The 24,260-nt window shown below is 40.5% G+C and overlaps 1 protein-coding gene across 3 annotated transcripts in view; it reads left to right on the top strand.

Moving 5' to 3' along the window:
- OSBPL1A (oxysterol binding protein like 1A) overlaps positions 1 to 24,260 on the top strand; it is a 221,513-nt gene that overhangs the window by 76,868 nt on the left and 120,385 nt on the right. For 2 of the 3 annotated variants that reach the window (XM_047793943.1, XM_047793942.1), the window contains exons 12-14: positions 576 to 674; positions 2,659 to 2,781; positions 10,124 to 10,205. In XM_047793943.1, coding sequence (XP_047649899.1) covers positions 576 to 674; positions 2,659 to 2,781; positions 10,124 to 10,205 — 304 coding nt within the window. The remainder of the gene's footprint in view (positions 1 to 575; positions 675 to 2,658; positions 2,782 to 10,123; positions 10,206 to 24,260) is intronic. The other variant, XM_047793944.1, reaches the window with a different exon arrangement.

Below are 24,260 nucleotides of genomic sequence, written 5' to 3'. Positions count from 1 at the left end.
TCAGCCTCAGGGACTGTGCTAGGTCCAGGTGAACATTCCTGGGGGTTAGAACTTGCTTGCACAGCGCCCTGTTTCCTTCACCCCAAGGCAGGCCACAGAGGTCAGAGGTGAAAGCACAGAATCCTAATCACTAGACTACCAGGGAACTCCCATCGAGTCGGCCAGAAGTCTACTCTTCTTTTTTTCACACCCAGTTCAGATGTTTTCTATACTCAGCTCAAGTAAAAGGTGCAGGGGAGTGGCATGAAAAAGATATTGGAGCTGTGGTATTTAAAAAGCTTCATAGCCCAAATGCATGCTATGTTATATTTAAATAGAAAGGATAAGAGGAAAACTACATACCTAGTGGACTATTGGTATTTACTTTTGAGTAAAAATATGAAAGCCAGATTTGACATAGATAAGCTACAATGCATTTGATATTCCAAATGTATCAGTATTTCTCAGTTGGTATTTTAAATGCTCACTTGGGTAGTATTGTCATGTTAATACTGTTAATTTTATGTATAGATAATTTTACAGTTTTGTTTTATGTGCATGAATGGTGTTGTCTTACTGACTTCTTTATATCCAAGGTAAAATCAACTGATAGCTGCCTCTTCTTTATTAAATGCTTCGATGACACTATTCATGGCTTCAGGGTTCCTAAGAATAGCCTTCAACAGACAAGAGAGGTAATCTTATGGATTTGCTTATCTTCCATAAAACTTAACATTTAAGAACATAAAGAATATAAGATAGGTTTAATATTAACATCTTATTGATCTTTTTTTTTTTTTTTAAATGACCACACATGCAGCATATGGAAGTTCCCAGATTTGGGATTGAATCTGAACTGCAGCTGTGACCTAACCTGCAGCTGTGGTAATGCAGGATCCTTTATCATACTATGCCAGGCTGGGGATCGAACGCATGCCTCTGCAGCGACCCAAGACACTGCAGTCAAATTCTTAACCCATTGCACCACAGTGAAAACTCTGGATTGTACCTTTTTAATGGGAGCGATTATGCGAAGCTTTTGAAATTTGACCTATGAAATAATTCCTTATCAACATGTACCTGCAAATATATTCCGTTCTTCCTCTTCTTTTTTTTGTTTTTGTTTTTGTTTGTTTGTTTTTTGAATATTAGGGGCCCTTACTGGTTTTGGAAAAAAAGGCTTAAATGATTGTTTAGTCTGCCACTGAATTTATAGGTGAGGAAACTGAAGACTGCAGATTGAAGTAATCTCCCAAGGTCATGCAGCTTCCAAGTGATAGAACCTGATTCTAGGCCAGGTGTTCTGATTTATTACAGTGTAGACTCAGCCTCCTCTTCTCCTACCCCTGCTTTTTTTTTTTTTTTTTTGAGGTTGGCACCTGTGGCACATGGAAGTTCTCAGGCCAGGGATTGAACCTGTGCCCCAGCTATACCTATACTGCAGTTGCAGCCCTGGATTCTTTGACCCAGTGCAGCAGGTGGGAATTGAATCCGTGCTCCACAGCAACCCAAGCTGCTGCAGTTTGTTTCTTAATTCACAGTACCACAGCAGGAGCTTCTCAGCCTTCCCTTGTGGTAAATTGAATAATAGCAGCAAGCAAGAAAATTGGGACTACTGTGACAGCAATTCATTGCGCAGTTATTTAGTGAAGACTCCATATTCCTTTAGGTGAAATCAGTGTTCAAGACCTATCTTGTTTTTTGTAAGTTATGTAAGAGGTTAAAAGAAGCAATTTTCGGGAGTTCCCATTGTGGCACAGTTGTTAACGAATCTGACTAGGAACCATGAGGTTGTAGGTTCGATCCCTGGCCTTGCTCATTGGGTTGAGGATCTGGCATTGCCGTGAGCTGTGGTGTAGGTTGCAGATGCGGCTCGGATCCCGAGTTGCTGTGGCTCCGGTGTAGGCCAGCGGCTACAGCTCCGACTGGACCCCTAGCCTGGGAACCTCCATAGGCCGCGGGAGCAGCCCTAGAAAAGGCAAAAAGACAAAAAAAAAAAAAGAATCAATTTTCTTGAGTGGTTAACTTTTGTCTTGGCAATATTTCATAAAACAGAGAGCTGTGACCCCTAATAATGCTGGAAGAAAAGAGGTAGAAGTAAGATAGATATTTTTAGGGCAGACTTTCTGTCTTCTTGTAAACTCACTGATTTTTAAAAATACTTAGTGTAAGTTAAAGTGTCAGGGCATTTGTTGGCTCTCTTAAAATCTGTTTCTTGTGCTTATGACAAGTTAGTAAAATTGTGTTTCTTATTGTCATACAGTATTGTACAATAAATTATCAACAGTATTGACAACCTAACTTTTTTTTTTTTGACTGGGCCCACAGTATGCAGAAGTTCCTGGCCAGGGATTGATTTAGAGCCATAGCTGTGACAATGCCCAATCCTAACCCAATGAGCCACCAGGGAACTCCAAGAACATATTTTAAGTGAAAAATTCTCCACCCATTATTTAGTTTTTATGTGTTTCAGTATTAATATTAATGAATATGTAAACTTGTAGATGATATTTTTTAGAGTGTTGGAAAATTTTTTTATCCAGGCATAAGAGATGTGCATCAGTATTTGGTTGTTGGGTATTTTTTCTTTTTCTTTCTTTCTTTCTTTTTTTTTTTTTTTGAAGCCATAATGTTTTTTAAGTAAACGTTTATGTCATGAAAATCCTGGTCTTATTTCAGGACTGGCTGGAAGCAATAGAAGAGCATTCTGCCTACAGCACTCACTACTGTTCCCAAGACCAGCTCACAGATGATGAAGAAGAGGATGAAGTTTCTACTGTAGACGTGAAGGACTCCTTAGAGGTAAATAGGAGACTGTAACCTGACCTGTGTAACTCACTCTGTCACTCCTTTTACCAAGAATTATCCTTTTTTAATATGAGGTTTTGAACTGAAGGTTTCTGACAGCAAAGGAAATAGTGTTGCTCTTTTCTAGTAATATTCTATTGCTGTTTATACTGTCTCTGTTATGGTACTAGCTGTCAAATGTCTCTGTAAACAGGCTCTAAAGATAGGCATGTGCTTGTGTGTATCTTTTGTGTTGTAATCAGACTGTGTCATTCTCTTTGAAAGTTGCCGCTGGTTGGGGGTGGGTGGACAGGGGGCAGGCGCGTTACTTGGCTTACTGTCCTTTATGACTTCACTGCATATTTCAGAGTTTTAAATAATGCAACCATAGTGACATCCTGGTCTGTAGTTTCATTTAAAACCACTTGTAATCTGTAACCTCATTGATGAGAGGTAAAGCGTCAGTAATGAATGGAGAGGCAGGCCCTCATCTGAAGTGACATCAGTGCTTCATCCCTAGAGACATACCATCATAAGTCATTGAAATGAAATAGGTATTTTTTCCTTGCCATCAATTTTCTGGCTATACCATTTTAATGGGGCTGGGTTTGGAAGCATGAGAACTACACAAGGATGATACATTTCAATCTAAATAATTGTGTCAGAGCGTGTGAATTAGCCTGCTGAATTTAATCTTTTTAATGAAATGAATTTATTGCAGGATATGAATATTTCCAAATCAGCTTTAGTGAATTTAAATGCACTAGTACCTAAGGAGTTGTACTAACTTAAGGGCCTATAAACTTAGTTTGAATTTAAATGGACTAGTACCTAAGGAGTTGTACTAACTTAAGGGCCTATAAACTTAGTTAAGACAGAGATTTTTGACACTTTGATCCCTGATCTTAATTTATGATGGAACATTAAAGAGTGCGAGCTCGTCCATGTTTTGTGGAAGTCATTTCCCAGAAGCTGACAGTTGTGTTACTAGCACTCCCTCTGTTCTACAGCCTAGGGTACAATGTGACAATTATACACATAATTTTGCAAGTCACATCTACCAGAGCGTCCAAATAACATTAAAACTGGGTAAAGAAGGTTTAAATGGCCCAAATCATGTTAAACAAGTAAAAAATACAACCGTGCTGAATCCTTAAACTTTCAGCCAGTGTTCCCCAAGTGAAAAGAAATCCTTCCCTGTTTATCTACCCTCCACACAGGGGAAATGATGAAACCTGGAAGGACTCACAAAGCACACCGGTGTCTTTCCCACTATTCTGGTCATTTTAAGACTTTTTTTAATGGAAGTTACAGTTAAAACAAAAGCATACTAACTTGCATATTATTATTATTTTTTGTCTTTTTGCCATTTCTTGGGCCGTTCCCGCGGCATATGGAGTTTCCCAGGCTAGGGGTCTAATCAGAGCTGTAGCTGCCAGCCTACACCACAGCCACAGCAATGCAGGATCCGAGCCGCATCTGCGACCTACACCACAGCTCACAGCAACACCGGATCATTAACCCACTGAGTAAGGGCAGGGATCAAACCCACAACCTCATAGTTCCTAGTCGGATTCATTAACCACTGCGCCACGACGGAACTCCTTAACTTGCATATTATTAAAAAAAAAAACTTTCTTGAAGAAATGTTACTTTGGCAAAATTTTCAAATTTTAGAATTATCAGCCTCCACTGTACTTTTTATTTTATTCCTTGTTTGTTTGTTTGTTTTTGTCTTTTTAGGGCCACACCCGAGGCATATGGAGGTTCCCAGGCTGGGGGTCTAATCAGACCTGTAGCCGTTGGCCTATGCCACAGCAATGCCAGATCCAAGCTGAGTGTGGACCTACATCACAGCACATGGCAACGCTGGATCCTTAACCAACTGAGTAAGGCCAGGGATCGAATCTGCAACCTCATGGTTCCTTGTTGGATTCGTTTCTGCTGCACCATGACGGGAACTCCTGGATCCTTGTTTGAATATTGTGTTCCTGTGTTAACTTTCAAGCCATGGGGGTGTTGCCTTCTAGATTTTGTAGTGGATGAATGAGAGAGTTTCAGCCAGTGATAAATAGTTGAGGTTTTATGGAGTAGTAGATACCTATCTCTGCCTAGCAGAATTTGAATGCTGATCATGGGAATCTTGAGTCCATCTCAACTTCTAGAGGTTGCTCTGAAATGAGCTTGTGGTAAACTGGCAACTGAATGCCCTTGATCCTTGGGTTCTTGTGTTGCAAGGAAATTCTGGGACCAATATGTGAAATAGATCTAGTCTAGATGTGTATAGAATTTTTAAAGGAAATTAAGAACTCTAGGACTGGAATATTCTAGAACGACCTGAATTAATGTAATTAATTAAGTGAATGAAAAATTTACTTCCTCTTTTTAACTAGCCACATCTCATGTGCTCGGTAGTCCCATGTGGCTGTCACCCTGGACTGTGCAGGTACAGAATGTTCCCATTGTTGTATAGGAAATTCTTTTGGATCAAATTGAGATAGGCTCTTAGATTTGGGATGATACTAGCAAAGTGGGGGTTTTATTCATTGAAGATACCTTGATTCTTAGAGGCTCTGACCTGTATCTGTGTTATAAGAAGTAATGAACAGAGGATGCCAAATTTTAACTAAATGAGAAATTTTAGTTTTTAACTAAAATAAAAACCATACTTTCCTGATTGACAAATACATGATTTCTAATTAAAATGATCAAAGGGAGTTCCCTGGTGGCCTAGCAATTAAGGATCCGGCATTGTCGCTGCTGTGGTGCAGATTTGATCTCTGGCCTGGGAATTTCTGCATGCCAAGGGTGTGGTCAACAACAAAAAAAAATGAATGTGCAGAAAGATGAATGTACATCAGCTCAAGGCTCATAAAGAGTGGTTCACCCATAAAAGAATGAGGCGGATTTTTTTGTATATTGATATACTTAAGATTTATAGCTAAGTGAAAAAGGCAAGGTATAAAGTGATGTATCTCAAATGCTTCTGCTTGGGAATTCCCCTCGTGGCTCAGTGGTTCACGAATCTGACTAGGAACCATGGGGTTGTGGGGTTTGGTCCCTGGCCTTGCTCAGTGGTTAGTTAAGGATTTGGTGTTGCCATGAGCTGTGGTGTAGGTTGCAGACTCGGCTCGGATCCTGTGCTGCTGTGGCTCTGGTGTAGGCCGGTGGCTACAGCTCGGATTAGACCCCTAGCCTGGGAACCTCTATATGCCGTGGGTGCGGCTCTAGAAAAGGCAGAAATAAATAAATAAATAAATAAATAAATATGCTTCTGCTTGGAAGAAATAAAGCAAGGATTGTACACACACATTTATGTAGGTTAGACCATCCCTGGAAAGATGAGAAATTACTAGCACTCATTGTTTTGGGACTGGGAAAGGGGGAAAACAGGGTCTCTAGGATTGATAAGTATGTGTGGGAGAATTGTCTTTCTCTGTTCCTTCCTTAACCTTATCCTTCCCTTCCCTTTTCTTTCTTTCTTAATGCAAAACATATTAAGAAGATGACCAATCACCAGGTACCAAGGAGACTCAGTATGCTGTGGACTGGCTTAGACTGAGGAAAGATGGAGTGGGGTTAGCCTTGACGTGGATTGACTGGAGTTGGGAGAATTTGGAGATCAGTACTGGGGCACAAGGACTCGCAGTCCTGGCCATTTTCTGCAGAGGAAGGTTATCAGAGTTCTATAGTATATGATTTTTAAAGTTTAAAATTACTGTTAAGTTACAATTTTTATGTAGTAAAATGAGGACATTTTAATGTCTTCAGTTGGATGTGTTTTGACAAATACCCTGTGTAACCACTACTCCTATCAAGGTACAGAGCATTTCTATCACTTCAAAATCTCTCTGGTTCCCCTTCCAGACAGTGCCCTCCACTCCATCTCCGGCAACCGCTGATCTGCCCTCCATCATTATAAGCATTGTCGGTTTTGCCCGTTCTAGGATTCCACATAAACAGAATTCTACCGTATGTGCTCTTTGATGCCTGTCGTCTTTCATCCACGATATTATGTATATCAGCAGTTTGTTTTTATTGCTGAGTAGAAGGCAGTCTGCTTTGGTTCTTCTTCCTTTTTTTTTAAACTGAAGTATAGTTGATTTACAATGTTGTCTTAGTTTCTGGCATACAGCAAAGTGATTCAGTTATGTGTGGGGTGTGTGTATGTACATACATATACATACACACCACACACACACACACACACACACACATTCTTTTTCATATTCTTTTCCCTTATGGTTTATTACAGGATTTTGAATATAGTTCTCTGTGTTATACAATAGAATCTTATTGTTTATCTTTTCTTGGCTGCACCCACAGCATACAGAAATTTCCAGGCTAAGGATTGAACCCGAGCCACAGCAGTGATCCAAGCCATAGCAGTGACAATGCCAGATCCTTAACTTGGTGTGCCACAAATGAGCTATCTGTTTTATATAGAGTAGTTTATATCAGCTAATGCTTCAGTTCTTAATTCAGCAAATGGTCTGTATGTAGCAAATACACTGGAATTAACGACTCTCCCCTACCCCACCACCCCTCCCAGATGCCCACCCCCTTGATAAATCTTGAACTGTTTCATAGGTCAGGGATCATAAAGTAGTTTAACATCAACTTAAACAAAACCAGCAGCTGGTGAGCAGGAGCAGTTGCAGGTGGCCCAGCTGCACACCTGGAGGCGCAGGTCTGTGGATATTATCGCTCCTGTTCTTGGGCTCTGTACCCAAATAACCTTGGGTATTAGAACATTGCTCATCTGGGATCCCATTTATGTATAGATTAAATAAAAATTAAAACCTCAATAGAATTCCTGATATAAGATGAATGACATAGATGTCAACGAGACACCATGGTGGGCTCCGCCAAGCACTCATGAGCATTAACCTTCATAAATATAACCAGTAGCTGTTGAGAGAAAATGACAACAAATTAAAGAATGTGGGTCTTTAAAAATTGTCTTAATGAGCCCTTTCTGTTCTTTTTAGCATCAGTTAAACAGCATTTCTTGTTTAGAGCAGAAGACACATGTTTGTACCCAACTATAAAACACTATGTATAGATGGAATCTTCTCCAGCTACCTGTTATGTACCTCTGAAAACAAGTAAATTGTGGATCAAGGGAACTTTTCTCGGTAGCTGTCAGATATGGCAAGGGACGATGAATGTGGTTCAAGTATGTAAGGATGATGCCCTGGAGAGTGTTTCTGGTCTTTAATTGTAACCCCAGGACCTGCGAGGTTGATTACAGATCCGTAGTCTGCACATGAAGCCAGAGCTTGCTTTTTGTGTACCCAGCTAACTTTCACCACAGAAAGGAAAAGAGAACAGTAGCATTGGCGTGCACATGGGCAGGAGTATTAAATATGTATAGAGTGAAAATGACATTTTTTTATTAATAAATTATGAGTGATACATTTGGTTGTGCAGTGCATGTTTTCACTGGCCCCCGATCGACTTTTTTCCTGCCTTCCATGTGTATTTTACAGGCTATGTCTGAAAAAAGTACCCAGCATAACCATTTCTCTTTCTGTGGTGTTTTATTAGATTGCAATGATGTGGGTATTCTCCTTGTCCTCCCAACTGCCACAAAAAAAGTGAATTGCATTTTTGTGTTACTAGAGCTCTCCAAACAGAGTAAATGTAGATTTTTAAAGAGAACACTCCTTGTCACTAATGTGGTGTCATGAATAATTCTGCTGTGGTTGAGCTAAGCTTCATAGGTACTGAAAAATTTATAAGGTAAAAAGCATGCTTACCTATATTTCACCGTGGCACATAGGTCTGATATGGGGGAAGCAAAAGTATGTGGTGATGAGGCAGTTGAGATTGGATACAAAGTAGAAGAGATTCATAGACTAAATGTATTACTCTACCTGTAATTATGTGATACTAGTATTAATAAGGTCAAGGCTCTCAGAATTTTTTTTCTTGATATAATCAACCAGCTTTGCAATTATTATTTTCTTGCTACTTATTCCACCTTTTTTTTTTTTTCTTTTCCCCTTTCACCCACAGCATATGGAAGTACCCAGGCTAGGGGTTGAATTGAAGCTGCAGCTGCTGCTGGCCTTCACCACAGCCGCAGCAATGTGGGATCCTTAACCCACTGAAAGAAGCCAGGGATTGAACCTTTGTCCTCATGGATATTAGTTCAATTCCTTTCCACTGCACCACAAAGGGAACTCTTTATTCTACCTCTTTAAAAGGAAACTATAAATAAAACTAACTTCAAAATTACATTCTTAAGAAGTTCCTGTCATGGCTCAGTGGTGAACGAATCCGACTAGGAACCATGAGGTTGCGGGTTCGATCCCTGGCCTTGCTCAGTGGGTTGGGAATCCGGCGTTGCCGTGAGCTGTGGTGTAGGTTGCAGACAAGGCTCGGATCCTGTATTGCTATGGCTCCGATTTGACCCCTAGCCTGAGAATCTCCATATGCTGCAAGAGCAGCCCAAGAAATGGCAAAAATACCCCCCCCCCCAAAAAAAAAATATTACATTCTTAATGTAATAAATGGATTTATCTGATTTTTTTCATTTTGGATTTCCAAATCTGTACTAATATGGGATGCAACTTACATCATGGAACTCTGTAGTTATGTTTTGCTTTTAGGGATCTAAGTATGTAGAAATTTCAAATGACATGGAATAATGCTCTACCTTATTTTTATATATTTTTGCTTACTAAGAAAATGTCCTTATTGGTCTGATGATGTGGGGGCTGTGTGCCCTTAGACTGTTGAACAAAAATCAGCTTGTGGTTTCCAAATGATAGTACCATCTGGATTTTTTTTTTTTTAACAAAAAGTTTTTAAGTATATTCTTAAGGAATGCATTTTGTAATTTCTTGGTAAATTTAATCAACCCTACTAAAAGTGTTAATAAATCAGAGAAATTAACTCCTCAGATATATATCATGTAATGAGTTACTGGAAGTATTAATGCTGTTGTATTTAGACTGCACCTGCAGCATATGGAAGTTCCAGGCTAAGGGTCAAATTAGAGCTGCAGCTGCTGGCCTACACCACAGCCACAGCAACACCAGATCCCAGTTGTATCTGTGATCTACACTGCAGCACATGGCAACACTGGGTCTTTAACCCAGTGAGTGGGGCCAGGGATCGAACCTGCATCCTCATGGATACTAGTTCGATTCGTTTCCACCAAGCCACAACAGGAACTCCTATATTCAATTTCTAAGGAAATTTTCTCTCAGCCTTTTCTCTTTGTTAGGAATATGTCTCAATTATTAGAGTATATCAGCTTATGTAAAAGTTTTGATAGAACCATTAAAGTGTATGTATTGCAAAAATCATCTATTAGTTTAACTTTGTCTTCTTTTTTCTTTTCCAGAAAGCACAGACATGCCAACAAAGACTAGATAGGGAAATATCCAGCTTTCTCAAAATGATTAAGGAGTGTGACATGACTAAAGGTAAAAAAAAATAAAATTTAAAAAAAACCTGAAAAATATCCTAGTCTTTAACACAACCCATTATCATAGATGTTGACCCTTTGATTGATGATACATTTCAGAAAAGTTTTAGTTTTAAATTTAGAATTGTATTTGAAAACCAAAGTTAAAGTTAATCTTTAGGGCAGTAAATTCATTTTGGCTACATAGTGAGAATTGTGTTTATAAATCCCAGAAGACTTGGATTTTGAAGTCCAAATGTCTCGGGTTTGAATGCTTGTTCTGCCGCTTATTAGTTACTTTTGAGTAAAACATTTAGTTTCTCTGAGGGAGTTCCTGTCGAGGCTCAGTGGTTAACGAATCCAACTAGGAACCATGAGGTTTTGGGTTCGATCCCCGGCATTGCTCAGTGGGTTAAGGATCCGGCGTTGCTGTGAGCTGTGGTGTAGGTCGAAGATGTGACTTGGGTAGCACATTGCTGAGGCTGTGGCATAGGCTGGTGGCTACAGCTCCGATTCGACGCCTAGCCTGGGAACCTCCATGTGCCGAGGGAGCGGCCCAAGAAATGGCAAAAAGACAAAAAAAAAATTTCTCTGAGCCTCAGTTTCCTGATATATAAAATGAAGGGGTTTATAGTTGTCAGGTCTTGGTCTCCTATGAGTCTACGAACGTATACCTGAACTTGTCTAATTATTTTTAAATTTTTTATATTTTTGATCTTTTGTCCTTTTAGGTCCACACCTGTGGCATATGGAGATTCCCAGGCTTGGGGTCTAATTGGAGCTGTAGCCGCTGGCCTGTGCCACAGCCACAGCCGAGCTGTGTCTGCAACCTACACCACAGCTCAAGGCAATGGCCGGATCTTTAACTCTCCTGAGCAAGGTCAAGGATCCAATCTGCAACCTCATGATTCCTAGTCGGATTCATTTCCTCTACACCATGATGGAATTCCAAACTTGTCTAATTATTAATCTCCCTTTCAAGAGTAAGCTTTTTATGCCTTCACTGTCCATTAGTTATGAATTAGCAAGAGTTAATTATAAATACTCCAAAATGAAAACACAATGCCATTCAAATTACAAAGTCTTGGTATAAAATCCAATACGCAAATTAGGTTTTGGGAAAAAGTTGTTTATTACTCTGTACATTAAACATTATCATGTTTCTTAGATTTTATAGTTGCTTTAGACTTTAGCTATATGATATGTTTATAAATAACTCCACTAAAATATCAATTTAGTTGTCTATGAGTTTATGATTAACTATCATTTTTAGTCATGATCTAGTGTATGTGTGCTGAGGGAATGTGAAGAAATGTTAACATTAGAGAGAACTGAGCATAAATGTTCTGTACCTATCCAAATGTACCTTGGGCATCCCTTTACTTCAGTTCAACAAACATGTATTTAGATGAGTCCTAACTGTGGGGAAAGGCTGAAGTCATTTTGATTATTAATTGCAAGCTGAGATATTTTATTACTTTGGCTATTCATCCTCAGTGGGCTTTTAAACTAAGGGTTCATTTGGTATAATTCACATAAGCCTAGAATTGACTCATGTCGAGTGTACCATTCAGTGGCTTATAGTATATTCACAGAGTTATGCAACTGTAATAATCATCAGTGGGCTTTTAAAATGCCATCTTCAGGAGTTCCCATCGTGGGTCATTGGTTACAAACCTGATGAGTATCCATGAGGACATGGGTTCGATCCTTGCCCTCATTCAGTGGGTTAAGGATCCGGCATTGCCGTGAGCAGTGGTGTAGGTTGTAGATGCATCTTGGATCTGGTGTTGCTGTGGCTGTGGTGTAAGGCCAGCAGCTACAGCTCTTATTCGACCCCTAGCCTGGGAACGTCCATATGCCACAAGTGCAGCCCTAAAAAGACAAAAAAACAAAAACAAAAAACATCTTCACCAGGAGTCATCAAAAGTAAGCAGAGATACTAACAACAACACTTAAAAGATGTAGAAACTTCACAGAGTGAGATGAAATATAAAGATTAATTTCTTTAACCTGGACCAAGGAAAGAAATTATCTCAGAACTACGGACCCATTAAATTACTGTTTTTTTTTTTCTTTGAAACCTTGAGTCATATATATCCCTTGGCTCAGATCATCTGTATGACATGTCACTCATAGTGATGGCATGCATCATTTGTGCTCTTAGAGAAATGCATGCTATTCAGGACCACAGGAGCCATTTCATTTTGGACAGTTTACCAGGTTTGCCATCTGGGAAACTGAGGTATCTGACTGTGATCTGACAATGCCATTTCATATATCTATAATAAAAGTCAGTAAGTTTATACATAAATGATAAACCTTATTTTCTGAAAGATTGATGTAGATAAATAAAACTACATTTTATGTAAATACTAAGTAAATCGGGTTGAGATAGTTTCATGAATGGAATTGGAGAGTTTTGAAGGTAACTAAGCCTACTCTTAATTCCAAGGGTTTGTATGGAATAATCTTGCACCCTGTGTTTTATTAAAATAAGCTGATAGCGGACTTCCCGTGTGGCTCACAACGGAATAAGCTGATAGGTACACATCCTGCTCCAAACTTCCTACATAGTCTGCCAGTGACGTCTCAAGATGAAAAACAAAAATGTTCGTGGATGGAATCCAGAACTTGCAGCTGAAATTGTTAGTTGTCTTACATTTTAGTACAAACTGTATGAATGTGAACCTTAAGACTCAAGGCCCTTCTTTGTTACTTCATCTTGTACCGTACCTGTTCGGCTCTGTGTAGCCTCGCATCCAGATTACCACAGCAGCCTGCTCCTTAGTCTCCCTGCCTTCTGGGAACCCCCTGCATTCCATCCTTAAAGGGAACTGAATCACAAGGTTTTTAGGAACCCTTCCAACTCCAGTTATGTGAAATACAGCATTATTGCTGCCAGGTTAATTTTAGAAAGTTACTTTTTTAAAATTACAAATTTTTTTTCCTCTTGAGGAAATCTTTTAAGTGTCCTTGAAACTGTAGAATAAAATGTAAACTCTTTATCCTGGTTTTTAAGGGCTTTTGTAGCCTGATCACAAACTGATTTTTGAACTTTATTTATAGTTCTTCTCCCCCATGACCAAACACTGTGGTTTTGGTCTGTAATGTCCTCTGTTAAAATAATACCTTTGGGAGTTCCCATCGTGGCTCAGTGGTTAACGAACCCAACAAGCATCCATGGGGATGTGGGTTCAATCCCTGGCCTTGCTCAGTGGATTAAGGATCCAGTATTGCTGTGAGCTGTGGTGTAGGTCACAGACATGGCTCGGATCTGGTGTTACTGTGGCTGTGGCGTAGGCTGGTGACTACAGCTCCGATTGGACCCCTAGCCTGGGAACCTCCATGTGCCGAAAGTGTGGCCCTAAAAGACAAAAAGACCAAACAGAACAAAACAAAAAAAACCTTTGTGGTACAATAGGTTCAAGATCCAGGGTTGTCACTGCTGTGGCTTGGGTTCACTCGCTGGCCCAGGAATTTCCACATGCCACGGAGGAAGACAAAGAAAAAAAAATTTTTTTCATATTCATGAGTGTCCCTTAAATCTAATTTCTTTCTGGATTAATGCCAAATTCATGTGTTTGGCCTTGGCATCACATCATTAAAGGTGCAAAGAATATGGTAATGAAATCTTTACTATTTTATCTTTACCAAAAGCCTTGTTGCAAAAAACAAGTAAAATAACCCAAACTTATAAAATTTGTGGAAGACTTCCTGAAGGCCATGAAGTTGTTCTGTTCTTCCTGTGACAACCCTAAATTTACCCTTGGGTGTAGTAGCCAGGTTTTGACCATGCTGAATAATGTTGTATTGTAATTTATATTTGATCACATCACTTTATTACCTCAGGATCCTTTGAAGTGGCATTAATGGGTAAAAGCATATTAACAGTTTTGAGCCTACTGATGCATACTGCTTAATTACTTTCCAAAAAAGATATATTACATTACATGCCAAGTTTAATGCATGTCCTTTATTTTTTAATTTTTTTTATGGCCACACCTGCAGCATAAGGAAGTTCCTGGGCCAGGCAGGAGTTTAATCAGAGCTGCAGCTGAGGCCTATGCCACAGCAGCACTAGATCCAAGCCTCATCCACGACCTGTGCTGTAGCTTGTGGCAATGTTGGATCCCTAACCCACATCCTCACAGAGACACCATTGGGTCCTTAACCCACTGAGCCACAATGGGAACTCCACACGCACTTTATTGCATGTTACTAAATGTGTATAGGAAAACCCCTCGTTAAAGGCAAGAGCATGTTTTCAGTTACCTAAAAGACAATGTCTTAAAAGGAAAAGGACTTTTATTCAACCCACTTAAAACTTCACTCAAAATCCTAGGCTTCGAGGAAATATCACCACCTTCCCTGTTGCTCCCCCACTTCCCCCCTGCCGCCCCGTCCACGCCACCCTTGTCTCCTACATGCACAATTAAATCAACCTCTTGACTCAGATCCTGCCCTTGCCCCCTACAGTCTCTACCCCAGGATCCCTCTGAAGCATCTGCGGGTTGATGTCCTTTGCTCAGAATATCCACTGGATTCTAGGTCTTCTCCTTAGAGTGAAAGATAAAGTCCTTCTGATGATTGCCAGAGCCTTCCGGGACCCTCTCACCTCCCTGTCCTCACCTCCCAGTTCCCCCTGCCTTCCTCTCCCAACTTTACTGGCCTGCTTGCTGCCTTGAGCCTGGGCTGTGCTGGCCCCTCTGCCTGGAAGACTTTTCTCCAGGGTTCACCCTCCCTCGCTCCCTCCCTCCCCAGGTCTTCACCCCAGCAGAACCTTCTGTCCCAGGCTTTCTCTTGTGTGGCACTGGTTTGCTCCTCTAGTCTGTTCTCTACCCTGCTTGGTGCCCCGGGCTGTTGATCACTCTAGACCTCAGGGGTACTTGTGGGGCTGCTCTGCCCTTGGCTCTCTGGTTGGATCCAGCAAACAGACTGTCCTGGCAGGAGGTGGGTGGAGGGAGGGAGGAGGAGGAGGTCAGGGCTAACCCCGCTCCCTTCTGCCGGCTGAGGTCTGCTGGGCTCCTCCACTGGCCCAGGGCCCCATTCTCTGCCTCCAGCTCCTGCTGCCATCTCCTTTTGCCCCAGAATTTGCTAGCTCTTCCTTGTCAGGACACCTACTGATAACTACATCTAGTTGAAGCTTCCAGCTCCAGCAGTTGCTGCCTCCTACTTGTTTTTTGTTTGTTTGTTTGTTTGTTTGTTTTTCTTTTTGCCATTTCTGGGGCCACTCCCTTGGCATATGGAGGTTCCCAGGCTAGGGGTCCAGTCAGAGCTGTAGCCACCAGCCTACACCAGAGCCACAGCAACAGCAACGTGGGATCCGAGTTGCTTCTGCAACCTACACCACAGATCACAGCAATGCTGGATCCTTAACCCACCGAGCAAGGCCAGGGATCGAACCTGCAACCTCATGGTTCCTAGTTGGATTTGTTAACCACTGAGTCATGACGGGAACTCCATCCCTCCACTTGCTTTATTCTTTGTCACTTATCAAACTTCCTATAGATGTGTGTGTAGTTGATTGTCTACCCCTCCTGTTGGACCACAGACTCCACAAAGGGAGGAACTTTGGTTTGTTTTATTCATGGACTATCTTCAGCACCTAAACAGTGCATAACACATGGGGCTTGTACCTGCTCACCTCTCCCTCCTTCCCTCCCCAGCACCTTCTCCAGCCACTCCCACTCTTAGTGAATGACATGGATAACGTATTGATCCAGCTCATAAATTTATAGCTTATTTCTCTTGAGCCACAAAGAAACTTGTACCGCATTTGCTCTGTCAAGTTAGTAAGCATAGAGATTATATAATTCAATGAGACCTTATAGAGACAGACCAAATGAGAAAGAAGCCATCAGTGCTGGGGAAGATTTTGCATTCTTTTTACCATTAGGAGTTCCCCAGTCAATGCCATTTTTTTTTTTAATCGTCTCCTCTTCTCTGGATTTAGTTTTTTTGTCTGTTTTTTCTCCTGAGGCAAGCCTTTGAGTAGTTCTTTCACTGAGAATCTGTGAGTGATAGAATTTCTCTGTCATCTAAATCTTTGCTTTACTCCCATTATATTATGTCCATTTTATAAATAAGCTCACAGAGGCACAGAGAGCTTAGGTAATTTGTCTAAGTTCCCACAGCTAGTAAAAACCAGAGTCAGTGTTTAATCCTAGGCAGCATGCTCCAAATATTGTTCTTAGCTGATAAAGGGTCTAGACTAAATCGAGAAATCTGTGTTTATTCTTGAACGTTTGCTCTGTGAACCAGAAACATTTACAGCCTTTCATCCCTAGATCTGCATCTCCAGTGAAAGGGAGAATTTGTTGAGGACATTCAGAGTCGCTTGGCTCTTGTAGTTTTGAGGTGGTGTTCGCATCCTTACAAGTCTCCCATTGAGAAGTTCAAGAGGATGGTGGGACTGATGTAGGGTTCACGTTTCTGACTCACAGCAAGGAAATCCTCCGTATTTTTCCTGTCAGTTTTTTTTTTTTTTTCCTTCTCTTTTCTTGTCCCGATGCTCTTTCTGGTCTTTTCCCTCTCCCAGAACACATCACACAGTTTCCCAAGCGCAGACCTCGGCACCATCTCAACCTCCTTTCCTGTGGTGCACATTCCGCCTCTCCACGTTCATCCGCTCCCCCTTCACTGCGCTGACGTAGGACACAGCCGTCCTGCCCGGGGGCTGCAGCCCTTCTTATCTGGCTGTGCCGCCTCGGGTTTTATGTTCCTCCACTTCCCTCCCCGTGGTATGTTCCACAGTGTGGTTTCAGAGGTGCCTGTAAACAAAACCAGGTCTTGTCACCTTCAGTGCTTGGGGGCATAATCAACTCTGACTTGACCTGTGTCTCCTCACTTCAGCAGTCTCCCCTCTTCCTTCCTCTTAACTCACTGTTCAGCAACACTTGAGTTTTTCTCATGCTTTAGGGTCTTCTTCCTACCTTGTGGAATACTAACTTTTCCTCATCATTTAAATGTAGCTTCTAGAAATTTCTTGGCTTCTCTCAGACTAGTCTAAGTGTTCTTACTCTGCGTGTCCAGATCACTCTCCCCTTTCCCTGTTGTGGCACTGAAGCCCTTTACTTCTTTACTCTTTCAGTTTTCATTTCCCACTCTGGGCAGACCTGGGCCGCCTCAGGTCTTAGAAGGTAAGAGAAGGGCAGGCAGAGGTTTAGGCCTGCTTGCTGTTGGGTGCTCCTGCACAGGATCGTTATACAGGAGAGGGAGCTTCTGCCCTGGGTCCAGTCTTCCTTTCAGGGAGTGGAGTTGAGGAGTCAAACCAATCAGACAAAGTGGCTATGAAATTAAGTGATTACTCATATTTATTTCACCCAAAGTTTCTATGAGAAAACATGATCAAATTCTCACCCTTCCCCTTATTCCTTGTGGCACAGACCCTACCAGCCCTGACTTTCCTGGAGGCAGAGCTCCCCAGGTCACATGTGATTCTACTCAAATCACTGACTGTGTTGACTGGTTTTTCTCAACCATCATTACTGTGAAGTGAGGAGCCCAGGGTCAGAAGTGATGCAACTCCAGGCACAGCCTTTGATGGAGATTTTAATCAATAAAATCTTCCTGGCATTCCCGTTGTGACTCAGCGGTTAAGAACCAAACTAGTATCCATGAAGATGCAGGTTGGATCTCTGGCCTCCCTCAGTGGGTCAAGGATCCAGCGTTGCTATGAGCTGTGGTGTAGGACTCAGATGCGGCTCATATCTAGCTTTGCTGTGGTGTAGGCTGTAGCTTTGCTGTGGTGTAGGCTGGCAGATGCAGCTCTGATTCATCCCCCAGCCTGGGAACTTCCATATGCCGAGGGTGTGGCCCTAAAAAAGCAAAAAAATAAAGATAAAATAAAATCTTTCTCTTTGCCTCCCTTCACTCTTATTTGCAGAAGAATGCAAAAACATATTCCATAGTTCTCCTGGCTTCCTCCCTGTTTTGATGCCAAAAGTTCTTCCCAACTGGTACTTTTCTAAATATTTTGAAATTATTCATTTCACTTTTCCCAACAAATACATACTTTCCCTCCTATTCTAAAGACTCCCTCTCATCAGTACTGTTCATTCAGTAGTAATTGTTTTACTTTGTTTTCCTTACTAGATGGCAAGTTTTCTAAGGACAAAAAAAACTGTTTCTCAGTTAATTACTTAGGCTTTTATCTCCAGCATCAAGTGTAGTGATTGATACATGGTAGCCACTCGGTAAATGGTAGAAGCAAGTTTTAACCTCTCCAGTTCTCATTGACCATAATTCTGAGACTGTCCAGTGTTTTCAGTACTATCTGAAAAAATAGTTACAGATATTTGAGATATGTTTGTTTTATTGGGAATTATATTTAGCAATAAAAAATCTTTTTCAAGATCCAACTCAAGTCCCATTACTTTTTATTGGAATCCACTGTGTTACACCGTCTCATAATGGTAACTCCTTTCTCTGAACATATAACTTTTTATGTATGTTCAGTTTGTTTGCTGTTTATATCTTATCCCTGATAATATCTTTTTATTCTTAACTCATTTAACACATGCTGTGTTGAACTATGTGTTTTATACTTCCCACTGCAACTAGTGTAAATTACATAGACGTAGATATGAACAGTCAGTCAGTGGTACTTAACCAGTAGGTGATTGTATTGAAACTAATCATCTTAATTTGAACAAGAAATAGATTTATATTCTTAGTATATCTTACATATGTCACCAGTCTTGATTTTTTTTTTCAAGTTAATGGCTTGATATAGTTGATGTTTTTAGATCTTATTTATTTATTTATTTATTTATTTACTTATTTATTTATTTATTTACTTTTGGCTGCACCCATGGCATCCAATAATTGCCAGGCCAAAGATCAAAGCCAAACCACAGAAGTGACAATGCCAGATTCTTTTTTTTTTCTTTTTCTTTTTAGGGCCGCATTTGTGGCATATGGAGGTTCCCAGGCTAGGGGTCCAATCAGATCTATAGCTGCCGGCCTATGCCAGAGCCACAGCAACACCAGATCCGAGCCTTATCTGCGACCTACACCAAAGCTTACGGCAATGCCAGATCCTTAACCCACTGAGCAAGGCCAGGGATTGAACCTGCAACCCCAGAGTTCCTAGTTGGATTCATTTCCAATGCGCCACGACAGGAACTCCCAACGCTAGATTCTTAACCTGCTGAGCCACCAGGAAGCTCCAAGAATAAGTGATTTTTTAAAAAATTTTTTCTTTTTTTGTCTTTTTAGGGCCTCACCTGCAACATATGGAGGTTCCCAGGCTAGGGATCAAATTGGAGCTATGGCTGCCAGCCTGCATCACAGCCATAGCAACTTGGGATCCCAAGCTGCGTCTGTGACCTATACAACAGCTCACGGCAATGCCGGAGCCTTAACCCACTGAGCAAGGCCAGGGATTGAACCTGCATCCTCATGGATGCTAGTCAGATTCGTTTCCACTGAGCCATGATGGGAACTCCTAGTTGATTTTTATGTGCAGTATTTTCTCCATTTTGAGGAGAGCACTGATTTTCTTGAGGCATTTATATAATTCCGATTAAGTATGATTCCGTTTTAATAATACTTTTCATGTAGGTAAGATCATGTCTCTCTCTCATGTCATAGATATATTGCATTTTTTTTTCACCACAAGACATAAATTTTGATATATCTTATTTTGATATTTCCTATGACCTTTAGCTTTGGCACTAGATAGTTTTGGGACTTTTTATTCTCTCTGCCTTTTTTTTTTTTTTAAGTAAATACAAACACTTAAGGCAGCACTGTTCCCAGAAAGACTAGGGTGAGAAAACAATGCTATTAAATCTAGTTTTTTTCTTTTAAATATCTTATCTCCAGTGATAGAAATATTTGAGCAAATATTGAAAAATGGGCAAAATATGTTTACTTGTGCCTCAAGTAGAAGGAAAATGTAGGCTTTTTTTTTTCTGGCCTCTCTCTGGCATATAGAGTTCCTCGGTTAGGGATCAGATATGAGCCACAGTTGTGACCTACGCCACAGCTGCAATCCTTTAACCCACTGTGCCAGGCTGGGGATCAAACCTGCATCTTTACACTGCGGAGATGACGCTGATCCACAGCAGGAGCTCCAGGAAAATGTAATTTTACATAATCTATTTATCAATCTGCCCTAATTAGCCAACCTGTAGTAATATCAATTAAAATGTGTGTATCTTAATACAGTAATTCTTTTGATGTAAAATAAAACAATCTAAAATCATTTAGATGTTCTAGGCAAGCCTGGGAATAAAATATTTTATTATTTTCTTTTTTTTTTTAGGGCCACACCTGTGGCATATGTAAGTTCCCATGCTAGGGGTCCAATCAGAGCTGCTGACCTGCATCTCAGCTCAAGGAAGTGCTGGATCCTTAACCCACTGAGCGAGGCCAGGGATCGAACCCTCATCCTCATGGATCCTAGTCAAGTTAGTTTCTGCTGACCCACAAGGGGAACTCCCAATTTTTTTTCTCCTTATTCTTTAAATTGATACATGAGTCTTTTCTTCAAAGTCCAGTGCAGGGTACTCGGAGTGTTAAAGAGATTGAGCATTTCCTGAGGGTAACAGAGGTCCAGCATACATGCAGTGTCTGTGTTCTCTGTTATAAGCAGACATGGCTGCTTTTGGAATCCAGTAGGAGAGGTCATAGCCCACAGTAGTATTTAAGGAAGGCTTCATGGAGAGGATGACATTTGAACTTGGCCTTGCCGGGGTGGAGGTGGGGGGAACAACAGAACTTTTGGTTAAGTGGGGAAATTTCTGAATATGAATAATAATTTCCAGTATTCATGGAAGAGGGACCATCTTTAACAAAGGTTTGGAAGCTGTAAAACAGAATAATATTTCTGGGAAGACAAATATTTTCAGAACAACAGCTTGGCTGATACTGACTGTTTATGGAACAACCCAAATGTTAGTTTAACGAATATGGACTTTTTCTATATAAGGAGAAAAATGGAGTTTTTCTGTATTAGGGTTTAGTTTGTTAACAAGACAAGAAACAAGTACTTCCACACTAGTTTTAAAACTTAGCCAATTAAAAATTGTACAGTGTAATCATGAAAACGACAGATTGTGAGCTTTTTATACGTTTCTCTTTTCACATATGATCTTCTAGCATCTTCCCTGAGTTCAAGAATATTTTTAGTACAAAAAAATAACTTTTTTCCTCAAAATTAACAGTGTCCAATTCTCAGAGTAGGCCAGATATAGTAACATACCGGCCCTTTTGCATGTATTTATTACAGCTCTGTCTCTAAATATTAATTGGTTAAAACATATTTGCAGTGATTCCCAGTTGGTAACTTTTCTAGAAGCCTAGCTGTTTTCTTTTATATAATCAGTATGCAGACATCATTGCATAAGAAGTATGCCATTGTGAACAGACTGGCCCTGATATGCTGTACTGCACCAGAGTGTTTGCCAAAGTCCATGATTCTTACACCATCCTACCATGCAAGTTAATATTAATTCCAAAATCTTATTTAAACATTAGATTGCCAAAGAAGTTAGGTAACTTTTCACTCTTTTGGACTGAAGAAATTTTTTTTTTTCTTTTTATGGCCATACCTGCAGCCCATTTAAGTTCCTAGGCCAGGGGTTGAATTGGAGCTGCTGGCCTACGCCACATCCACTGCACTGTGGGATCCGAGCCATGTCTGCAACCTACAGCACAGCTCACACAACACTGGATCCTTAACCCAGAGCAAGGCCAGGGTTTGAACCTGCATCTTCATGGATGCTAGTCAGGCTCATAACCTGCTGAGCCACAACAGGAACTCCCAGACTGAAGAATTTGACACTCTCTCAATAATGGATTCTTATAAAAACTCGTCTTGATGTATGTTTTCTTGAAATATCTTTTGAAAGCTTGAATCTGTTTTGTTTTTTTAAAAACATGTAAAGTACTCCTTAAAAATTTATTTTGACATTTAATGATTGTTTTCTGCTAATCAACAAGTATCTTAAGTGTGAAATATCTAAAACATAGACAAAACTGGAGATGGTTAAGTATGTGACAGTATTTAGTAAAAGAAATATATACATGAATGACTATGCTTCCATCTTCCTATGCTTTGTGCCATAAAAGTGGAAAATTACTAGATTACCCAGATAATTTATGGAAGGTAGAGGCTGTGTCTGTTTTTTCCTGTTCGTCTCCTCGCAGTCCCCCAGCCACAGCTCTGCGTAAGACATCTGTTGAGGTACTATTTAAGTCACATGGCATCTAGCATATGGTACTTTCTTTTGCTATTTAACAGCTAAGTACAGAATAAATCTTCACAATGTGTATCAAAGATTCAAAAAGGAAAAGTATGTAAAATATTTTAGAATATAGTAGATTTCATTTAATTTTTTTTTTTTTGTCTTTTTGCTATTTCTTTGGGCCGCTCCCGCGGCATATGGAGGTTCCCAGGCTAGGGGTCGAATCGGAGCTGTAGCTGCCGGCCTACGCCAGAGCCACAGCAACGCCGGATCATTAACCCACTGAGCAAGGGCAGGGACCGAACCCGCAGCCTCATGGTTCCTAGTCGGATTCGTTAACCACTGCGCCACGACGGGAACTCCAGAATATAGTAGATTTCAATTACTTGGGTGTTATTAAGAATAGCTAGCACTCGCAAACTATATTCCATAAGATGAAAAATAAGATAAAATGTCATTTTGTTTTTGTAGCCAGATATTAATCAAAGACTGTTTATACCTTCATTTAACACTTTTCCTTTTGTTGCCCACTTTTGCCTTATGAGTTTTTTTGGGTTTTTTTTTAGGGCCACACCCACAGCCTATGGAGGTTCTCAGGCTAGGGGTCCAATTGGAGCTACAGCTGCTGGCCTACACCACAGCCATAGCAGATCCGAGCCGCATCTGCAACCTACACCACAGCTCAGGATAACACCGGATCCTTAACCCACTGAGGGAGGCCAGGGATCAAACCCTCAACTTCATGGTTCCTAGTCGGATTCATTTCTGCTGCACCTTGACAGGAATTCCTGCCTTATGAGTTTTGAGAAATAGCTTTTTCAAGAAAAGGACTTGTCCTTGCTAAAATAAATCACATTCATATAAAAAACTTGAAAAGTTAAAAGAATAAAACAGAGTAATACAGTTTTATCACTTAGTAGTAATGACTAAATAATTTGTGGTATGTTCTCTGTAGATTTTATTTACATTCCGTTTCCCATTTAAAAATTGGTTCTTCTTAGGACCCACTATTTTATGGCCTAATAATTGCAAATTGCTGGCATTTGGATTTATTTTACTCTTTTTTTTTTTTTTTGGGGCTTTTTAGGGCCTCACCCGTGACATATGGAAATTTCCAGGCTATGGGTCAGATCAGAGCTACAGCTGTCGGCCTACGCCAGAGCCACAGCAACTCAGGATCCAAGCTGCATCTGTGACCTACACCACAGTTTAGGGAAGTGCCAGATCCTTAACCCGCTGAGTGAGGCCAGGGATCAAACCTGCATCCTCATGGATCCTAGTTGGTTTTGTTTCCGCTGTGCCATGACAGGAACTCCCAACTTTATACCTTTTATTTATTGACTTTGTTTACCATGTTTTAAGAATAGTGGTTTAAGTGAATCAAGATTATTTAAATAGGGGAGTTCCCTTGGTGGCTCATTGGTTAACGAACCTGACTAGGATCCATGAGGATCCACCCATGAGCTGTGGTGTAGGTTGCAGATGAGACTTGATCCTGCATTGCTGTGGCTGTGGTGTAGGCCGGCAGCTGCAGCTCTGATTCAACCCCTGGCCTGGGAACTCCCATTTTCTGCCAAGTGAGGCCCTAAAAAGCAAATATATATATATATATACATATATATATATATATATATATATATATATATATATATATATATATATAAAGTACAGGGGATGGTACAGATTTAATTGTCTTTCTCCTTTTGAGTTTTTTTTTTCTTAAAGGTTTCTGAATGTTATGATTTTATTTGATGGAAAGGACAGATTTAAAGGATCCTAATACATAATCAAAATACAGTCCTAAGCTATTTCAACCAAGTACATTTCTCTTGAATTAATCTGCATGGAATATGACATTTCCCTTGTTTAAGTGATAT

The sequence above is a fragment of the Phacochoerus africanus genome, chromosome 8 (assembly GCF_016906955.1).
Source record: "Phacochoerus africanus isolate WHEZ1 chromosome 8, ROS_Pafr_v1, whole genome shotgun sequence".
Lineage (NCBI taxonomy): Eukaryota > Metazoa > Chordata > Mammalia > Artiodactyla > Suidae > Phacochoerus > Phacochoerus africanus.
Note: the sequence above shows the minus strand (reverse complement) of the source record. Positions and strands in the feature narration are given on the sequence as shown.